Below are 21439 nucleotides of genomic sequence, written 5' to 3'. Positions count from 1 at the left end.
TTTCGAAATGGGACTAAAGAATATGTTATTGCTGTAAAAATTCTCTACAAGATTGGCTTCGCGATTTTTCCTAGGTTGTACCGTTTTGGAGATATATAGGTTTAAGTTGGGAATTTGCAGTCATGGCATTGATTACATTGATACAGTCAATCCATTGTCCTAATTTGAACTTCTATATCTCAATAACGGTAAAAACTACGAAGATATTAGAAGAATAAACTTGTAGAGAATTTTCATAGCTACAACATTTTCTTTAGTACCTCAAAAATGTCAACTTGAATAGCGATTTATTTAAAAAGTCCTCTGGAGATTTTTTTAGTTTTTTTGATTTTTCTCATCTATGAATATTGTAGTTTCAGAATCAGCAAAAACTTCCCAGGTGTAAGCACCTTCCATTTAAATTTGATTCAAGAGCACCGTGCAAACTGTTAAAAACTCAAGGAAATTTGAAAGGTTTGTTATTTGCGGGCCTGAACTAGAATCTTCATTTGTTCTTAAAATTTGTTTGATGAAATCTAAGGTACATTTTTGTAGTTGACTGTATCCTTAATTTTTTGGCGGTTTTGGAAAATTGGATATTTTCAAAAGATTTTTGCTATTTTTACCATTAAGAACCGTTCATAGAAATTTCGCATGTTCCAGAAAGTTGATGCCTTTGATACATTATTGTAGTTGGTTGTTTTCTTCAATATTGAACGGTTTAGTATCTGTGGACCAGAATCAGAGAAAACAGGATACAAATTACAAATTAAATTATTTGCTTAGCTATTTTGACCTTTAAGAACCGTCCATACAGAGTTCGTATATTCTAGAAAGATGTTTATTGAGATCTGAGGTACATTTTTGTTTGCTTAAAATGTTATCGGTTTGATAGTTGTAGACTAAACCCCAAGAAAAAATTTTAAAAGAATTTTGACCATGCAGATGAAGTTTGATGGATTATATGTGATCACAATTTTTGTCCTTCAAGACAAGAGCTACTTTGCCTCTGAGATAAATTCAAATTTCCTAACGGGGTGGAAGATATAGTCCTGACTAAATTACCCCTTTTTACATCAAAGTCTCAAACCTTTGGAGGCCTATAACCGCGAAAGTTATTGAGATAGGGAAAAAACGACGAGACACGTGTCTTCTCTTTTTTGGTGTTCTATCACACTGTGGAGTCAGAATATGGTTAATAAAACATGACTCAAAATTACACAGTGTATTCCAAGGAAAATTTACTTCCGACATTCTCTCTGATATCGGAACGAAATCTGAACGAATTCCCCTACGAAAAATCGTATAGAAATCGGAATGAAATCTGAACGATTTTGCTTCGAAAATTGTTTAGATGTGTCGGACATCCGACATTTGGTTTGCTGGGTTCTTCTTTGTCGGCACTGGTTTATACTCTGAGGAAATAACAAAAGAGAAAATTATTTTATATATATTATATATGATAGTGGACACCGACTTCATAAATGCTAAATTGATAAAAACGACTTCTTCTTTCTTGGTACATACATATAAAACACAATGAATTTTTCTTTTCTAGCGCTCATATCTCACTCAATTTTGTTCCGATCCACATGAAATTTTTACCACATATTCTATTCTACTTATACTTCAAAATCATCTAATATTTTTTTATTTTTCGGAAGTGACGAGTGAGGGTAACCCCCTAACCTACACTGCATACAGGTTTTAGTAAAACGTAAAATTCGTTTTTAGTTTTTTACATAGCCCCTTTAAACATGACTTGCTTTGAAGGTTTTCGCGAATTTTTTGTATTTTCGTATGTTTTCTTCAAAATCGCCGAAGTATACGATAAAGGGACATTTTATTTTGCTTATAAATTCAACAATTAATATGTACATCTGTAATTTAACAACCTAAATAAAGATATTACTAAGACCTGAGCCGAAAACAGAATAAACTTTTGGATGGTGTATCAAGTTTTGCGTTGATGATCTAATTTTTCAATTAATTAAATTTCAATTTCATAGTTCCTGCAATTTTTGGTACACAGTTATTATCAACTCGTAATATCCTATTTTCAGTTTTTCATCAGCTTTTAGTTCATAATTGTGTGGTTTAATTGTACCGATTTTTGTCGGTAACTACAAGAAAGATTGGTCATCCCACTACAGATTTAGAACAGGGCCTGATCAGTAAAACATTATTCGGAATACTGTGCGAAGATCTAAAAATCAACACATTTGAATATTGATGTCATCAATAGAAACAACAACACTAAAAACGCTACTTATTGAGAGTAAGAATAAAATCACACAAAGAGTAAACAAAAATAGAAAAAATAAAAAATAAATCTGTGCAAAGCAATGTTATCATGAATTCGTTAATGCTCACTGCTTGGGTCTGGTCACCATGTGTTGTTATTATTGTTGCTCTTAAGCCGCACTTACGGCTTCAAATTACATTTAGTATTGTTGTTGCTTGTCGGCTTCTCGATTTTGCTCTATCGTGTAAAAATGAGACATCTGGGAGGTGTTTTTTTCTGAGACAACACAAAATTTGTTTGCTTTTGTTTAAATTGTTTTTGATGAGGTTCAATATCAGTTTTTTTTTGAAACCGACATTACTTAAGACATCACTCGGGGTAGTCACTTTAGTTCGTGTTTAAGTTTTGGTGCGTAAAGACGTCTCTTTCCGAAAGTTTCGTGTTAAACAAATCAAAAATTAAAGCAAAATGAAATCACTTATTTTGCTATGTGCCTTGTTTGGTGCAATTGCTGTCCAGCAAACATTGGCCGTTGCCGGTCCATCATCTCATTTGGTCTGTTATTATGATGGCAGTTCTTATGTCCGTGAAGGTAAATAAATTGAAAACAAACAAAAATAAGAAACAATACTGGAATAGTAAAACAGAATAATTTCAAATTTTCTCAGTGAAGTGTAAAAATCTCTAGAATTATTTGCCTAAAGAATAAATGTGTTTCCAAGAAATTTGAAGGTTTTTTTGGGAATGCATTTCATTAACCCGACTTGGTTAGCATTTTATGTGCATAAGTATGTATAATTAGTTGTATGTTTGTATTTGCAAAATAATTTCTTGAAGGCCCATGACGTGTACCAACCAATTTTTTCTGATTTTATTTTGAGACTTCTCTAGAATTTTTAATTTCAATATAAAATGTATAAAAATTGTTTAATTCTTGGATGGGAAAAACTGACTCAAAAGGTTATCTTTGTTATTTGAAACACAAATTGTCGACACAATTTCATAATCTCTGCCAACTTTTTGTTGTTATTATTTATTATTTTTTTTTTTTTGTTTCTTGGAAAGAGATTAAAAGCTTTTAGTTTTATGCTAATTAGATTATCGTGAACGATGTTCATCATTTGTTTTGAAAATACACGAATTTGAATGTATATGTACGTACATACATATGTATGTATGTATATGCAAAATAATAGATAAATAAAAACTACGCTTTTTTCTTGTATAATTGTAATTCTCATTTTCAAATATTATAAATTGGATCAACATCAAATAAAATCCATATGTTATTTTTATAAATAGACCTTAAACTGCACTAAGCAAAAACATTGAACTACTCACGGTGCTTGAACTAACTTTATATGAAATGAGCTTACACCTGGGAAGTTTTTGCGGATTTTTCAACTACAATGTTCATACATAAGAATAATGGAAAAAACAAAAAAATCTCCGGGGCGATTGGGACATTGCACTATCTCCATTGCCTGCATAAAAAAGAATGTCATGACTGCAATATCCCAAATTAAACTTATATATCTCAAAAATGGTACAACCTACAAAAGCCAATCTCGTAGAAAATTTTCACAGCTATAACATTTTCTTTAGTTTTATTTCGATAAGACTTACCGTTTTCAAGCAAAATCGTGACAACCTAACAAAACCCTAAAAATTGTACCTTTGACCGCTGTTTATTTAAAAAGAACATTTTTTTAGAGATAATTAAGCCGCATGGCATTGTTTTACAAGGAGGCGATACAGTCAGTGCATTTCCCAATTTCAACGTCTTTATCGCAAAAACGGCAAAACCTACGAGCATATCGTAAAGGTCAATCTTGTAGAGAATTTTCACTGCTACCCAATTTTTTTCTAATCCCATTTCGATAAAACTTGCCGTTTTCAAGAAAAATCCTAAAAACCTAAAAAACCATACAAATGTGAACATTGCCGCGACTTCTTTAAAAATACCTCCGGCGATTTTTTTGTTGTTTTTTTTTGATTTTCTTATCTATGAACTTTGTAGTTTCAGAATCCAAAAAAACTTCCCAGGTGTATGCACCTTTCATTTAAATTTAGTTCAGGAAAAGTGTCTGGGAAATCTGATACTCAATTTATAAGATTGTTACTTGAGATGATGCCGACAAGGCTATTTAGAGCTTTTGGGACATTATCTAAGGAAGTATGGACTTTTCGCTTAAAAAATATAAACCGTACATATCAGTTACTCCCTTGGTGAGTTATACGAGGGTGACTTGAAAACCTTCTAGCCTAAGCAACACGCAGTGTCGCCAGGTGTCATTTGACATTTTTTTTTGAAAAGCTTGACAGTTTTTGATTGTTACAGTGGCTTGATTATGACGCCTCCAAAGCATGGTATTGAACGCTTTTACAGCATCTTTTGGCGAAGAAAATCGTTGAACCCGCCTTTTTTCTTCATGTGCTGCAATTAAATGAAGTCATTGGATCCCAAGTCAGGGCTATACGGCACATGACCCATTAATTGCTCCATTTGTCCGGTCAAACCGGCGCTGGTTTGAATCGATGTGAGAGAGCTCGCGTTGTCATGATGCAGAACAATTCATATTCTCTTGTTCGTTTTTCGAATTTCTCAGGAGACTGCAAGCAAAAAAGTTGTAGTGTAATACTCCGAATTAACCGTCCTACATTTCCCATGCCGTATAGTCGCCACACGGTCAATTTTGCCGAAGAAACAGACGACTATTTGCTTCCAAAAACTTCTTCCATTAACAACTTTTGTTGGATTTGGCTTGCTTTCGAAGATCCAAACGGTCTATTTCTGTTTTATTTCGGGTTCCTAAGCATATGTAGATCCAAAATTCGCCGTCTTTGACTTTCTTATAAATGTCGTTTGAAGCATCGCCATTGTTTTTGTTCACAATTTCTTAACACAAAACCACAAGAGTCTTTTTTTTTGATTTTTGAGCGATTGACCAATTTTGCTGGATTTAGCGAGAAAAATCAATTTTTGCGGCCAGGTGTTTATGCAATATCAAATGTTAGTTGGTGGAAGAAATGCCCAGGGATGCCTCTATCTCACGGTATTTAACATGGCGATCTGACATTATTCGTTCACGCACGGTTTAATTTTTTTCTGGCACAAAGGCCGATTTTGGTCGACCCTCACGGCTTTCGTTTTTTTTCGAGTGCCGGCCACGATTGAATCCATTAAACCAGTTTTTCATAGTGCAATAGGATGGCCCTTTATCGACATACTAAGATTTAATTTGATCGATGCACTCTTACCGTGATAATCCACGTCGAAAGTTGTGAAAAATTATCGGACGAAAATGTTCACAAATAAATTCCATTTTTCTTGCAAAGTGTTTTTTTTTTTTCAATTCACTGTTAACAACACAACACAAGGTCAAATGACATGTCAAATGACACCTGGCGACACAGCGAGTTGCCTAGGCCACATGGTTTTCGAGTGACCCACGTAGTGCCCACCATTCTAGCAAAACATTTTGAATTTTTATAGGGCAGGTACCAGAAGGAGTGGATCGATATGACCACAAGTATCGTTAGACAAAATTTGTTTCAGACAATATGGAGCCGATTCAGGCATGTCCGTCTGTCTGTCTGTACGGCTGGTGCGCACGACAACTCTCAAGCGATTCGAACCAAAGTTTGCACTTCATAATATTTTGCCCAAACTCAGTTTAAGTTCGAAGATGCGCCTTATTGGTCCACTCCTTCGGGTGCCGCTCCCACAAAAGTTCAATATTTATTTGTAAAATGTGTGAACGATAGCTGTCGAAGCTATCGATTCCTTCCAAATATTGATCGGGTTCAAGTATCGGCTATATCGGAACACTCCTTCGGGTACCTCCCACGCAAATTTTGGAAAAATTGAATGGGCAAGTCCATACTTCATGAAATAATGGCATAAATGCTCCAAGAAAACCTGACGGTAACAACTAAAATGGCAAATCCGCAAGATAAGTCTCGCAGAAGGTTTCCTGTTGGTCCAAACTTTGCACATCGTTATTATTTCACCCAGTCGTTTATCAGGTTGGAATATGGACTCTGATCCTTCGCGTAGCTCCCACATAAAATTCAGAAAATGAAGCTTATGAGTTCCTTTCGGATAGTTTTGGATATTTTTTACTGTAGGTTGTCCTAAACGCCCCCTTTCAAACGGTAAATTTAAAATAATGGCGCAAAATCTAAAAAACCCCACTGGCACATATTAAAATGACTAGTGTCCAAGATAATTCTCAAAAATTTCTTCCAAACGTAGTTTAACGTAATTTAAAATTTTGAGTTCTCTATGAATCAGAAGTTAGCTTACTAATAATTTTTGGTATATCGATACCTTACTTCCCCAACCTCGTATCTTAAAAAATGCGATTTTGACTTTGTATCAAACGATTGCTATTTTTGTGTTTTATTACCGCAACCACTTATTATCTCAATATGTTGTCGCGGTTCTCTAAATATTAATAAAATATATTCTCGCATCTCATTCACTCCTATTTTCATGACTGCCTCAAACTCGTATCTTAATACCTGAGCAATAATGGTTGACTGACAATCAATGCCCAGGTGAAACGGCTGAAGCTAGGATCTTGAAATTTTTCGATGAGAGTTCGTCTTGGGGCGCAGGTGGTCCATTTGGCTGGGTTTTTGAAAATTCGTAGTAGAAGGGTTACGAAAATTAATTAAATGTACTAAAATTTATAACATTTGTCTGACTTAATGGTAATCAACGTCGAGGTGAAACGGCTAAATCTAGAATCTTCAAATTCTGAGTGAGGGTTCCTATAGAAGTGTAGGTGTGTTCGTAAGAAAAAAGTACCAAAATGCACAAAAAAATTTACCTTTCGTATTACGCGAACGACTAGAGCTAGAATTCTGAGCGGAAAATTGGGGCAGGGACGGAGTGCAAAATAGTTGCATTAAAGGGTTTTTGGAAATTAGAACAATATGTTTACGACAATTACTAAAATTTACTAAAATTTATTATTATTTATTAAAAGTGTATAATTCCGAATTTGGTATTTTGGGAACGAATAAAGTTAAAATCTTCAAAATTGTTATGCTAATATTGGTTGAGATATTATTTTTATGGCCTTGTACACACGCTGCGACTTTTGATGCATGCATCACCATTTTCGTACTTGTAGGGTTGCATTTTTTCGTAATATTGTAAGACGTGTAATTTTTGTAACAAACGTGTACGATTTTACATACATATTATGATTGTTGAATGCATGTAGGTATAAATTGTTAAACCAAAATTATTAAAAATATTTGTTAATAATAATAAATGTAAATAACAAAATTTTTGGAAAAAACATTGTTAGGTAAAAATGTATTTTCCAACATTCGGGTTATTCCATTCTACGACATACAGGTAAGAAAACTCCGACAATTACTTTTCTTTAGAGTAAAATAGCCCATATTATAATATCTGTTGGGTTTTTACGTTTATTTGTAAAATACAGGTACATAATTCTTTAAATTAACGGAATATATGTTATGTAACATTTGATTTGTAACTTTGTATTGATATGGGTGTTCACACAATTATAATTATTGAAATATTTTTACGAAATGTTGGGCAACAAATTGAGCAACGAACGGCGTCAATATTAATCCAATCGATTCAAAAAATTAAATTCTATTTTCTGCAATTCGCATTTTGATGTAAAAACACATTTGGAACACAAGCAATTCAGTTTCAACTATGAATGCGATAAGAAACTAAGAACATACTTATCAAATAAAGGAGGAAGTTTAGTCCATTTATTTTTATTACATTCTTTTAAATCCATGATGTACATTAAATAATTTTAACATTCTAAATGTTATTAATAAATTAAATGATTAGTCATGAAATTTTACATTTCATACATTTCGTACATTTTCATTCCCTCCATTACTACTATTTTTTGCAACACCGCTAAAAAATGGTGATGCATGCATCAAAAGTCGCAGCGTGTGTACAAGGCCTATGTAAGGAGGTGATTTGGAAATACAGTATAGTCTCGATAATCCGGACACCACATGTTTCGGCGATGTCCGGATTATCGAATTGTCCGGATTACCGAGTAGTCACAAAAACACATAATTTGTAAGTTTAAATCATTAATATCGGACGTTTACTAGATAATAACCTGACATCTTAAGTAAACGAATTCATATTAAGCAAATATCACGGGTTGTTAACATTTTAAGCAACTTTTCTGGCTACCAAATTTACTTCTTAATTTTACTCCTGCGGCGCAATTTAGGTGACATTTCCAATACACTTACTTACATAGCTGGCCCATTACAGAATATTTTTTCCATAAGCCGAACTAAGACAAGATCTCCAATTCTCTCTATTTGATGCTTCGGTTTTTGGAATATCACGCCTTGTCATCTCTTATTCCACTTGTTTGCTCCATCGAAGCCTTGGCCTGCCAGTTCTGCGTGCACCACCATGTGGGGCGGGTTTCAATACACAGGTAGTCTAAAACTTCTTTATAATTGGTGTATATTTTTTCATAGTTTTTTAAGGATATAAACTTTATAGCCATGTACAGTGTCTATGGGACAAGAGACAAGAGTCTGTTACGACTTGAGATATAACTTCAAAATTCAAATGCACTCATCTCCTTATGGTGAATATATTTTAGCCATTTCTATGAACATCAGCAACTGACTTTATCTCGTCGTTGAAACAAAAAAGGTACTGTTTAATATATATGTTATAGCCTTCGAATAAGATAATGGGATTAAAATCTATTGGTGTTATAATTACAAGAATACAATACACCGATCCGTAGTTGCCTGCGATTTTGTACATCAAAGATTGAGAATAAAATACGTTTTTTAAATGATTTAATGAAATTTCTATGTAAGAATTGCTATTCTCCAACTCATTTTTTGCGTTACTGAAAAAACCTAAGTTAGTTAACTAAGTAAGCGACCAAAAAAGTGACCGTTAAGTTCTGCCTATTGCAAGAGTGCTACCAAATTTTATTTTAATTTTTCATCCATCATTTTGCTTTTTAATTTTACCGATTTTTGTCGTTAACTCAAAAAATTACTTAGAGAATTTAAAAAATCTAAATCTTAAAACTAAGCTATTAATCCAAACGCTTTAAATGTTATAAACATTTCTAGATAAAATATCATTGGAATACAAAACACAGTTCCAAGGGACTTTCTCACTATACGGAGGCTTAATAAACTAATTCCTTTAGAGGAAAGGAACACCCAATATAGATTTGTAAGGGAACTAGGCTACGCATCACTAGGTTTAAAATACTGTTGCTTATCGTCATCAATCGGTGGTTGAAGGGTAGAAATTTATTCGATAGATTCAACAGTGGCTAGCCGGAAAGACGAGTTGTGGGCCGAAAAATTTGAAAAACTTAATTTTTCTTATTTATACACCAATTGATATTGCTAACAACGAAAACGTCAATGAAATAATTAAAAATCTAATGCTCAAGATAGGAAAAAATTTTGGTGTCCGGATTATCGAGGTACGAACAATATGAGATGTCCGGATTACCGAGTCAACAATGTAAAAAATTCTGGTGTCCGGATTACCGCGTTGTCCGGATTAAGGAGTGTCCGGATTATCGAGACTATACTGTATATACGAAAATTACTAAGTGGTACTAAATTAAGTACTATTTGGTATTGAGTGAACGGATAAAAGTGGAATACATACAAACATATGTTCCACAATACCCACGAGAGGACAAGGGGGGGCTTCTCTCCTGTCAATGAGTGCACGCTAATTAACATTTTCTAAATAATGTGGGACATGCTTCTTATCGCCGAGCCGGAACGGCGTGTCTTACGACACCACTTTTTAGTGAAGTTGAAATACTGAGGAAATGTAATCCGACATTACACTGAGGGAATTTGCCACCGCCGAAAATTTTGATATTCTGGTTAGGGATTGAACCGCAGGCAATCTGAGTGCAAGGCGGACGTGCATACCACTGCACCACGGTGATTCTCAATACCTATGCAATAGTTACCATAAAAGCAGGCAGAAGTGGACGATAGATATCTACGTCACTGGTTGTGTCTATGTTTGAGGTACCACGAACCAAATAACCATATTCTCACAATGCAGTGTGATAGAAGGCCAAAAAAGAGGAGATACATATTTCGGCGTTTGTCGCTATCACATGCACTTTCGTTGTAATGGGCCCACAAACATTAGATTTGATTTACTGCCTCAAACTCGTATTTCAAAAAATGCTTTTAATGCTTAAATTAAAAAAAGATTAACATATTATTCCTTCTACTATGCATAGATGTACCTAATTCCCTAATAATTGCCTCTTACACTTTTACCCAAACAGGGATGTATCAAAAGATAAACCGTTTTTTGTCTCTCCTGAAAAGTTGTATTTTTTAAGATACGAGGTTGAGGAAGTAAGGCATCGATACGTCAAAGAATTTGTACAAGCAAAAGTCTCACATTGTGTTTGCTTCTTTTTTGGTATATCCTAATTGTAAACTTTAACTGTAGACACGTTTTGATAAGATGTACCTTAGTGAGAAAAGGCCGCCTAATGGGTATTGTACGGAATTGGAGTTGTATTCTATATAATAACTATATTCAGCTGCCACCGTGGTTCATTGGTAAGCACACCGCCTTCCACACTGAATGACCCGTTTCGACCTCCAAGTCAGATAACTACACATTTTCAAGGGTGTCAGAAATACCTCTCTGCGTTTACATTAAAACGCCATTTCCTGAGTACTTCAGTCATGTAAAACTTCCCTACAAGTGTCTTAAGACACAACGCTCGTATTCGGCTATAAAAATTAGGTCCCATATCATTTAGCAAATCATTGATGTGGAAGTCCCTCTGTCTGTTCGGGAATGTTTGTGCGTAATATGTTTTTTTAATATATCTACAAGTAGAATAAAAAATTGGTTACTCACCAGATACAATAATCCCAAACATCGAATATAGGACCTGTAAAAGATTATAACTAATTATTTCTATATTAAAAAAAATATGTATATAAAATAGGTTTCAATATTCGCAAATACTTCTACATAATATAATTGCATCAGTTTGTCCACTGCTCCGTAGAGTGTGAATAATTTGTTTGTTTTCTTCAAATGACGTGTCGTAGTCATTTGCAGTTGCAATTATTATAAATCCCGACAGACATGTATGGACTCAATTTCTCGCATCCAATTTAAATTTGTTTGTTTACTTCCGAGAAATAAATTGCAAAAATATAAAACCACTTAAAGTATTTCATCAAAGTGATAATTAGTTATGTCCGCAGCTAGTAAATACGAAAAGGTTATGTGCGCTGGGGTATATGCTTTTCTATACAAGCAAAAACATTGCAAAACAACGTGAAAGCAAAACAAAATTAATTAATTGAATGAAACAGTACAGTTTTCCAATCAAATTTTGGCACTATATCATTTCGCAGATAAATCTACATATTCATGAAATATTTCCCCTAATCACGGTAGATATTTGTTAAAAATTTGTTCCATACAGATACATATACCTTTTAAATAGTTTTGCGAGGCTTATCTAACTTAAAAATAAAAAAAATTAAAAACTTTACTTGACATACTGTACAGTGTATGTATAAACTATAGCTATGTTCCTTTACGTTCAAGAATCTTTAAGTTTTACTACTTTTTACTCGAAAAGCGTTCCTTTACTTCAGACACAATACAATTCATATGGGAGCAGTTTACAACTTTTGCCGGTTTTACCATTTTCAGAAGTAAAGGAACAGACCATATATATTAAAAATGTAGTAATGTTACAGTTATAATTAGTGTTACATATGTATGTATCTCCATTGTTGATTTGTTTTGTAAATTCTTCACAAAATCAGTTTCTTAATTTCTAGAAAACGAAATGATCTTGTGATCAATTTAATTGTATGAATGTTCTGATCCATTAGCCATTCATAGCGTTCACTTTCATTAAACGTGGTGTGAATTCTAGCGGAAGGTGAAATAATTATAATAACAATTCAATTATGACTAAGGCGTATGACAAATATAATAGCTGGAGATCTGTTTGTGGTTTTTGAAATGAAATTCAATTTTAAATGTTCCGCAAACAAAAAACTTGTTTAATTCAATACAATTGAGAAAAATATATAATAAATTTACTACATTAATGGGCTATGTTTAGTCATCATGGTGCGTACACAGAGACTTTGGATTCGAATGAGTGGGTTGGGCTGGCAGGAAGCTTAGCTTTTATAAGAGAAGACCTCAAATGCTCCGAAGCCTTCTACGCAGTAAAAGTAGGCCTCAGATGTAAGTCAATAAGTTATTCTGTAAATAAACATGAGGTCTTGTGAAGTATTTACCATATAGAATACTTCACAAGACCTTTGTAAAGAAACATAATAATGTTCCTCAGGTTTTCTGTTTTCAACAGAAGGCCTCTTAGATTCTATGTGTAACAAGAGAAATCTTTACATAGTAACATAAAGCTTATTAGGTCTTGTATATCGTAATAAAAGGTATTTGAGATCTTCTATATTACAACATAAGATATCTGAGGTAATCCGTATGCCAAACAAAGGCCTCTGAGGTTTTCTGTATGGCAAAAAAGGCCCCCGAGGTCCTCAGTATAGCAACAGAAGGGCTCTGAGGTTCTATGTATAACGTGAGAGGGCTTTTGATATTTTATACATAGTAACATAAAGCCTATGAGTTCTTGTATATCGTAACAAAAGGCATCTGACATCCTCTACATTACAACATAAGGTCTCTGAGGTAAGCCGTATGCCAAATAAAGGCCTCCGAGGTCTTATGTATGGCAAAAAAGGCCTACGAAGTCCTCTGTATAGCAACATAAGGGGTCTGAGGTTCCATGTATAACAGGGCTTTAGAAATCTCCTACATAGTAACATAAAGCCTAGTAGGTATTGTATACGAGTATCGTAACAAAAAGCAAAAGCAAATTGACATTTTTAAGTGTTTTTTAGGTTTTCATGATTTTGCTTGGAAACCGCAAGTCCTATCGAAATGGGACTAACGAAAATGTTGTAGCTATGAAAATTCTCAACAAGATTGACTTTTATGACATCTTCGTAGGTTTTACCGTTATTAAAATATAGAAGTTCAAATTTGGACAATGGGTTGACTGTATTGCCTCCTTATATTACAATGTTATGCACAGTGCACCTTAACTAACTTTAAATGAAAACCGCTTATACCAAGGAAGTTTTTGCGGATTCTGAAACAGAAAATCCAAAACAAGAAAAAATCGCTGTATATATTTTTTAATAAATTGCGATTTTTCTTGAGAACGTTAAGTCCTATCGAAATGGGGCTAAAGAAAATGTTGTAGCTATGTCAGAATTTTCACTGCTACAACATTTTTTTAGTCCCATTTCGATAGGACCAAGCAAAATCATGAAAACCTACAAAAGTCAGCGGTTAAGAGAACTGATGAGGAGGTTTGGCTGCTTCCGAAACTATAGTCTTCTCTGCCTCTGCTCGTAGTAATCAATTTCATTACCCGCTGTTAAACATTTTGTTTCTTCAAATGTTGAAGCAACAAAATATGGACTTTAGCTGAAATAAATACACAACAAACCTACAAAACCCTTAAAATGTCAATTTGAATCGCGATTTATTTAAAAAACGTTCGGCGATTTTTTTTTTGTTTTTTGATTTTTCTCATCTATAAACATTGTAGTTTCAGAATCCGCAAAAACTTCCCAAGTGTAAGCACCTTCTATTTAAATTTGTTTCAAGAGCACCGTGTAAGGCCTTTGAGATCCTCTGTATGGCATCAAAAAGCCTCTGATGTCTTCTGTATAGCAACAGAAGCCCTCAGAGGTATCTTATTTTTTCTGAACCTAAAGCCTTTTGGTCCTCTGAAAAGGACTCTGAGGTCTTCTATATAGCAATAGAAGTCCTCTGAGGCTTTCTGTGTAGCAATAGAAGGGCTATGAAGCCTTCTGTATAGCAATAGAAGTCCTGTGAGATCATCTGTATAGCAACAGAAGGCGTCTGATGTCTTCTGTATAGCAATTGATGGCATCCGAGGTCTTCTATAGAGCAACAGAAGGCTTCTGAAGTGTTCTGTATAGAAACAGAAAGTCTCTGAGGTATTCGGTGTAGCAACAGAATCCCTGATGTTTTTTTCTTTAGCAACATACTTACTTACTTACTTACTTAGCTGGCCCATTACAGAACATTTGTTCTATAGGCCGAACTAAGAAGAGATCTCCATTCCTCTCTATTTGTTGCTTTGCACACTGGAATACCGCGCCTTGTCATCTCATCATCCACTTGTTTGCGCCATCTATTCCTTGGCCTGCCAATTCTGCGTGCACCGCCATGTGGCATGTATTCATACGCCTTTTTAGCGGGTTCATCATCGCTCATTCTTATGATATGGCCTAGCCAACGCAATCGCTGCATCTCGATACGTTTAACAATATTGATGTCGTTGTATAGCAGATACAGCTCGTGGTTCATGCGACGTCGATATTCACCGTCAACGCAGATTGGTCCGTAGATCTTTCGAAGAATTTTTCTCTCAAACACACCAAGCACTGCCATGTCTGCTTGCGCAAGTACCCAGGCTTCGGAGCCATACATCAGCACGGGTAGTATCAGTGTTTTGTAGAGCGTTATTTTTGTTTGACGAGATGTGGCTTTGTTTTTAAACTGCTTACTTAATCCAAAGTAGCATCTGTTGGCCAATACAATTCTTCTTTTTATTTCACAACTGATGTCGTTTGTTGTGTTGACGGAGGTGCCGAGGTAGACGAAGTCTTTTACTACCTCAATATTATAGGAACCAACTTCCACAGTCGGTCCGAGCTCAATGGACGCATTGCGCGTCGACACCATCAACTTGGTCTTCTCACCGTTTACCGCCAGACCCACTTTAGCAGATTCTCCTTCGACCTTTATAAAGGTATCAGTTACTTCTTTTACTGATCGACCCATGATGTCTATATCATCAGCATAAGCAAGTAACATGTGGCTATTGGTGTAGATTAGCAACATTAGGCCTTTGAAATCATCCGTATAATATCAAAAATACTCTGGGGTCTTCTGTAGAGCAACAGAAGGCCTCTGAAGTGTTCTGTATAGAAACAGAAGGCCTCTGAGATCCTCCGTATAGTATGAAAAGGACTCTGGGGTCTTCTGTATAGTATCAGAAAGCCTCTAACCTCTTCTGTATTAGTAATAGAAGGCCTTTGAGGTCTTTTGTATAGCAACAGAAGGCCTCTGAGAATTTCTGTAGTCAACAGAAGTCCTCTGAGATTATCTTTATTATAAGATACGTATTTGGAAATCTTCTGTATAGTAGAAGAAGATCTCTGAGGTCTTCTGTGTAACAATAGAAGCCCTGTGAGATCTTCTGTAGAGTAACAGCAGGCCTCTGTGGTCTTCTGTATAGCAATAGAATGCCCTTAAGGCCTTCTGTATAGGAATAGAAGGCCTTCTGTATTGCAATAGAAGGCCTTTGAGGTCTTCTTTACATCAACAAATGGCCTCTGAAGTCTTCTGTATAACCACAAAAGGCCCCTGGGATCTTTCGCATAGCCCTCATTTATATAGCGCCAGAAGGTCTAATGTATAGCAATAGAAGGACTCTGAGGTTTGTTTAGTTACCGAAAGCCTTGGAGGGCCTCTGTATAACAATAGAAGGCCCCCAGGGATCTTTCGTATAACAACATTATCCCTATGAGGTCTAAATAAAAACAGAAATTCTCTGAGATCCCTGTATTGCAGAAGAAGGCTTCTGACGTCTTTTTCATGCATGACAACTATTTTATACCCTTCGTCTTTTGACTAACAATGGTATATACGCTTTCATACGGGCAAAATGTAGTGTCTCATCGAAATAAAGGGTTTAGACCCCAAGTAGGTTTGGACGAAATCCGATTTAGACATGTCCGTCCGTCGGTTTGTCTGGCTGGCTAGCTGAAGGGCACTATAACTCTTGAACGGATCAATCGATTGGGTCCATAATTTGGCCTTCGTAACATTTTGTCCAAACTTAGTTTAAGTTCGAAAATATATTGTATATCATATCGGTCCACTCCTTCGGGTACCTCCCCCACAAAACATGTGCTCACGGTAACTCTCTAAGCCAGTAACCGAGCTCGTCCATACTGTGTACCTCGTAAAATTTCTACGAGACACAGATGAAGTTCCTTCGGCCACCTTCTACACAAAATTTCGGAAAAGTGCAGTTTAAGAGCTGCTCTCGAATCGCTTTGATTTTTGTTGCAACAACTTGTATTCGCAGATCACATTTCGATGGTACAAGTTTTTTCAGGGCGAGTCCATACTTTCTGAGAAAATAGCGCGCAAGTTGTGGAAACCCCTTATGACGCCATGTGTAGTGAATGGAGCACACGATAACTTTTGAACGGATCAGCCAATTCAAACTATCAGCCTGAGTATTTCAGCCATGTAAAACTTCTCAACAAGTGGTGTCTTAAGACACGCCGTTTGGACTCGGCGATCAACAGTAGGTCCCATATCATTGAGCTAATATGAATCGGGGTGCACTCATTGATATGAGAGAAGTCTCCCTTGTCCCGTAGGGGATGTTTGTGGAACAATTATTATTATTATATATATTTATGTTCGTAGATGGGCAATATCTTTCCACTTCTTCCGGTACCTCCCCGCCAAAAGCGCAAAGAAAATTTACTAAAACGATACAGAGCAACCGATGTAGTCCAACCTTTTAATCACCTAATATGTTGTTCCAAATGTAGTTTAACTTCGAAAATGGTCTTCTCCTTAGGGTTCCTCCCCCACAAATGTTCAACATTTTTGTTTGAGTGCAGTTTAGGATCTGTTCGAAAATCCTTTGGAAAATTATTTTAAAATTAATTGCGGTCCTGCTTATCTAGCTTCCCAAAACGCTATCTAGCTTCCAAAATGCACTGTGCCTCTGCCTATGTCTTCGGGTACCTCCTTCGCAACACTTTTGAGCTTTAATCCAAATATATAATTTTGTCGGCATGTTAATACGTCCAAAAAGGGCCACATAACCTAAAAACCTCCTAAATACATAATTTTTGCGTAGCCGGTAATCGATTCGATATTGTCAATGGATTAAAATTTCAAACAACACATGCTCTGTCGGCAAAGCCGACTGATACTTTTTTACTTATTTAATACTTGGTTAAAACCTTTAAAAGACCTTTCAAAAGCAAATCATTTATAAGATCTTCGTGTGTAATTCGACATACATACAAACTAGTATGTATATAAAAACAATCATTCATTCCGTTCGCAAATAAAATCTTTTTCTATTTTCACATGTAAACAACAAAATCTTTATTATTTCCAAGAGGTCACGCAAGGTGTGGCAAACAAATTATTAAGTAATTGCCATTTCTGCGTATGAATAAAAAATCAATTAAAAACCAATCACAAAAAACTAATGACAACAAACATATTTTTTTATTTACAGGTCTTGCCAAATTGACTTTACCCGACTTGGAACCTGCTTTGCAATTCTGCTCTCATCTCGTTTACGGCTATGCCAGCATCAATCCAACCACCAACAAATTGGTTAGCAACAATGAAAAACTTGATTTGGATGTTGGCACCGGTTTGTATCGTACCATTACCGGTTTAAAGAAGAAGTTCCCCCATTTGAAGGTTTTGTTGAGCGTGGGTGGTGATCGTGATGAAGTTGATCCCGACAGTAACAAATATTTGACATTGTTGGAATCTAGCAATGCTCGTATTCCATTCATCAACAGCGCTCACTCTTTGGTTAAGACCTATGGTTTTGATGGTTTAGATATTGCCTGGCAATTCCCCAAAAATAAGCCAAAGAAGGTTCATGGCGGTTTTGGTAAATTCTGGAAAGGTTTTAAGAAGGTGTTCACTGGTGATTTTGTTGTTGACGAAAAGGCTGAGGAACACAAAGAAGCTTTCACCTTTTTGATGAGAGAATTGAAGAATGCCTTGCGTCCCGATGGTTATCTTTTGGGTTTGACCGTATTGCCCAATGTTAACTCTTCGTGTAAGTTCAAGATCTTCCTAGACATTATGAGGGGGTATACATTTTAATATGTCTCTTTTGTTTTTAGTGTTCTATGATGTCCCAGCTTTGGTCAACAATCTGGATTATGTCAATTTGATGGCTTTTGATTTCCAGACACCACAACGTAACCCCGAAGTTGCCGATTACCCTGCCCCATTGTATGAACTCAACGAACGTAACCCCGAATCCAATGTCAACTTCCAAGTGCAATACTGGTTGCAAAACCACTGCCCTGCCACCAAGATCAATGTTGGTATTGCCGCCTATGGTCGCTCATGGAAAATGACCAAGGATTCTGGCCTTACTGGTTTGCCACCAGTACCTGAAACCGACAAAGCTGGCCCCGCTGGAGTTCAAACTCAAACCGAAGGTCTCTACAGCTGGCCTGAGGTATGCAGCAAGTTGCCCAACAATGCCAATCAACATTTGAAGGGTGCTGATCAACCACTCCGCAAGGTCAACGATCCAACCAAACGTTTTGGCAGCTATGCTTATCGTTCCGCTGATGACAACGGTGAAAATGGTCTGTGGGTTGCTTATGAAGATCCCGATAGTGCTGCCAACAAGGCTGCTTATGTTAAGGCCAAGGGTTTGGGTGGTGTAGCATTGGTTGATTTGTCATACGACGATTTCCGTGGTGCCTGCTCCGGTGATAAATATCCCATTCTACGTGCCATCAAGTATAAGTTGTAAAATGTACCGAACTCATACTCATAAGTTAAGATACCTTGACTATCGTTTCTTAAGATTTTGTTTTTTGTATTTGCAAGTGAAAGCGTAAAATAAATGTTAACATGTTATCATAATCGTGGATTTTATAAGAATTGTTAAGGAGTGGTAAAAATTGTGGATTTTTCATAGAATTGTTTCGAGGAACAGCAGGTAATAATCGTTTATATTTTTATAGCCTACAACACAATGTGGTAAGGGTATTATAAGTTTGTTTTAGCGAAAATTCATGAAATATTCGATGTGGTACATCAAAATTCATATCTCGACGAGATAAAGATATTTTTAGATCTGTCCGTTCATTAGAAATTGTAATCAAACACAAGGCCGCGATTATGGCTCAATCGTCACGAAATTTTGTATGGAGATCGTTCTCGGTCCAAAATAGAGACGGATGAAATGGACCAAAAACCGAGTTTGTAGCTGCTCTGTAGGCCGAAAATAATGCCCAGCCGACGCGAAATTTTAAATAAGGTTTGCAATTAAACATAATGATCACATAATATTTAGAGGTTTAAATGGACCATAAACTTTTGTATGAAAATTGTTAAAATTTTTAGTATAATGACTATAAATTTATTCCTAGAACATATCGATCGTTACATGAGTTAACAAATCGTTTTATGAGTTAACAAATTCTATTTTTTCATACTGATATCTCTAAAACTTGAGTTACCACATTAAAGAAGAAAATTTCGGAAAATTTCAGTTTAGGACCTGGTCACGAATCGCTTTGATTTTTGTTGTAGTAACCTGTATTCACCGCCCCCATACGACGGTATAAGTTTCATCAGGGGCTAGTCCATACTTCCTGAGAAAATTGCCTGAAAGGTACAAAAAACACTTATGACACTGTGTGTAGTGTTTGGAACGCAAGATAACTGTCGAACGGATCTGTCAATTCGGATTTGGCCTTCGTAATATTTTGTGCAAACTTAGTTTAAGTTCGGTCCACTCCTTCAGGTACCTCCCCCACAAAAGCTCAATAATGTTCGGAAAAATTCTGCGCTTGATGGAAGTGACTGATGTGGTCCATACTATGCACACCCTAATATATCTACCATATATAGATCAGGTTTGAATAAGGACTATATTTGTGTCCTCCTTCGGGTACATCCCACACAAAATTTTGGATAAATTTACTTTAAGACCTGCTCTCTAATCACTTTGATTTTTGTTTCGCTGCTTCAATTACGACGGTAAAAGTTTTTTTCTGGGGACAAGTCCATACTTCTTGAGAAAAAAGCCCAAAAGTTGTAAAAAAAACCCCTATGGCATCATATGTAGTGGCTGGAGAGCTCGAACCTAATACTGCGTTCGTCCACACTTTGGATATTATAATATTTCTTCGAATATTAGTTGAAATTCGAAGGTGGCGCTTTAGGTCCACTCCTTCCGGTACTTCCCTCACAAAAGTTCGAAAATATTCTCTAAAATGGTACGCGGGATTACTCATAGACGTAGCAACCGATTTGGCCCAAACTTTGGAAATTGCCGAAACTTAGTTTATGTTCAAATTTGGGCTTATCTATCCAATCCTTGTGGTACCACCAACATTTTTGTGTGGTTAAGGGTCTGTTCGAGGATCCTTTGAACATTTTTACCGAAGGTTTTCGTAGTGGCTCTGTTTACAGCGATATTATGCTTTTCGTAGGCTAGTGTGATAAAAAAGCGCTATTCATCGTTATCCCCCAAATTTTTGAGCTTTAATCCTATCCATACTGTTGTTGGTTCATACGCCCAAAATTTTGAAAACCCCCCTAAATATATAAGTTTTTTTTTTTTGTTTTTGGGAAAAAAGTATTTTAATCCACACAGGTTGAGGGTATATCTCTGTCGGCAAAGCCGACTGATACTTTTTTACTTGTTTTATTGTAATATGACTTTTCCCTATTCAATTGTTTCCAAATGTGGAACTCTTAAATTTCTACAGCATCTTCACTAAAATTCTTCATGTAAAAATTTAAAATTTCACATTACTTCATTTTCCTGTTGCCAAGAAGAAAGGCAAAAACAAATACCAAAGAATACTATACTAGACTATTGACGTACACACAGTTGTGTGGACTTCATAATGGAGTAGTAATGCATACATCTATCTAGAGGAACGAGCACACAAATGCATGAACACATATCCTCCATAAAGGAGATCTACTCAGAACATCCGTTGCAGTGTCACATTGAGGTCAGTTAGCAATTGTTTTATGGGTGACAGGACATAGCTCTGGAACAATTGCAGCCAACTTCAACTGATTTCATATCCGCACATTTATCTGAACAGATAAACACACACACCCACATACTCGTACAGAGGTAAAAGAGCATCTCTATACATCAGATAAGCTTTTGCAATGTGCTTTTGTGTTGATATCCTAGAGCCCATCACTTGAAATTGCTAGTTTTTTTTCTTTTCCTTTGTTTTTTTTTCAGCTTGGCAATCATTGTTGTAGGCGTTGTCGACTGAGAA

The 21439-nt window shown here is 35.8% G+C and overlaps 1 protein-coding gene across 1 annotated transcript; it reads left to right on the top strand.

Annotated features, from left to right (window-relative positions):
- The first annotated feature begins 2425 nt into the window (after positions 1 to 2425).
- Idgf4 (Imaginal disc growth factor 4) lies at positions 2426 to 19049 on the top strand. The gene is made up of 3 exons (XM_073975813.1): positions 2426 to 2816; positions 17662 to 18222; positions 18290 to 19049. Exons 1-3 carry the CDS (start codon positions 2693 to 2695, stop codon positions 18934 to 18936), a joined length of 1332 nt encoding a protein of 443 aa, XP_073831914.1. The 5' UTR covers positions 2426 to 2692; the 3' UTR covers positions 18937 to 19049.
- The last annotated feature ends 2390 nt before the right edge of the window (positions 19050 to 21439 follow it).

Source organism: Musca autumnalis, unplaced genomic scaffold (genome assembly GCF_047663935.1).
Source record: "Musca autumnalis isolate F117 unplaced genomic scaffold, ASM4766393v1 scaffold_3, whole genome shotgun sequence".
NCBI lineage: Eukaryota > Metazoa > Arthropoda > Insecta > Diptera > Muscidae > Musca > Musca autumnalis.
This window is presented reverse-complemented; position numbering and strand designations above follow the sequence as displayed.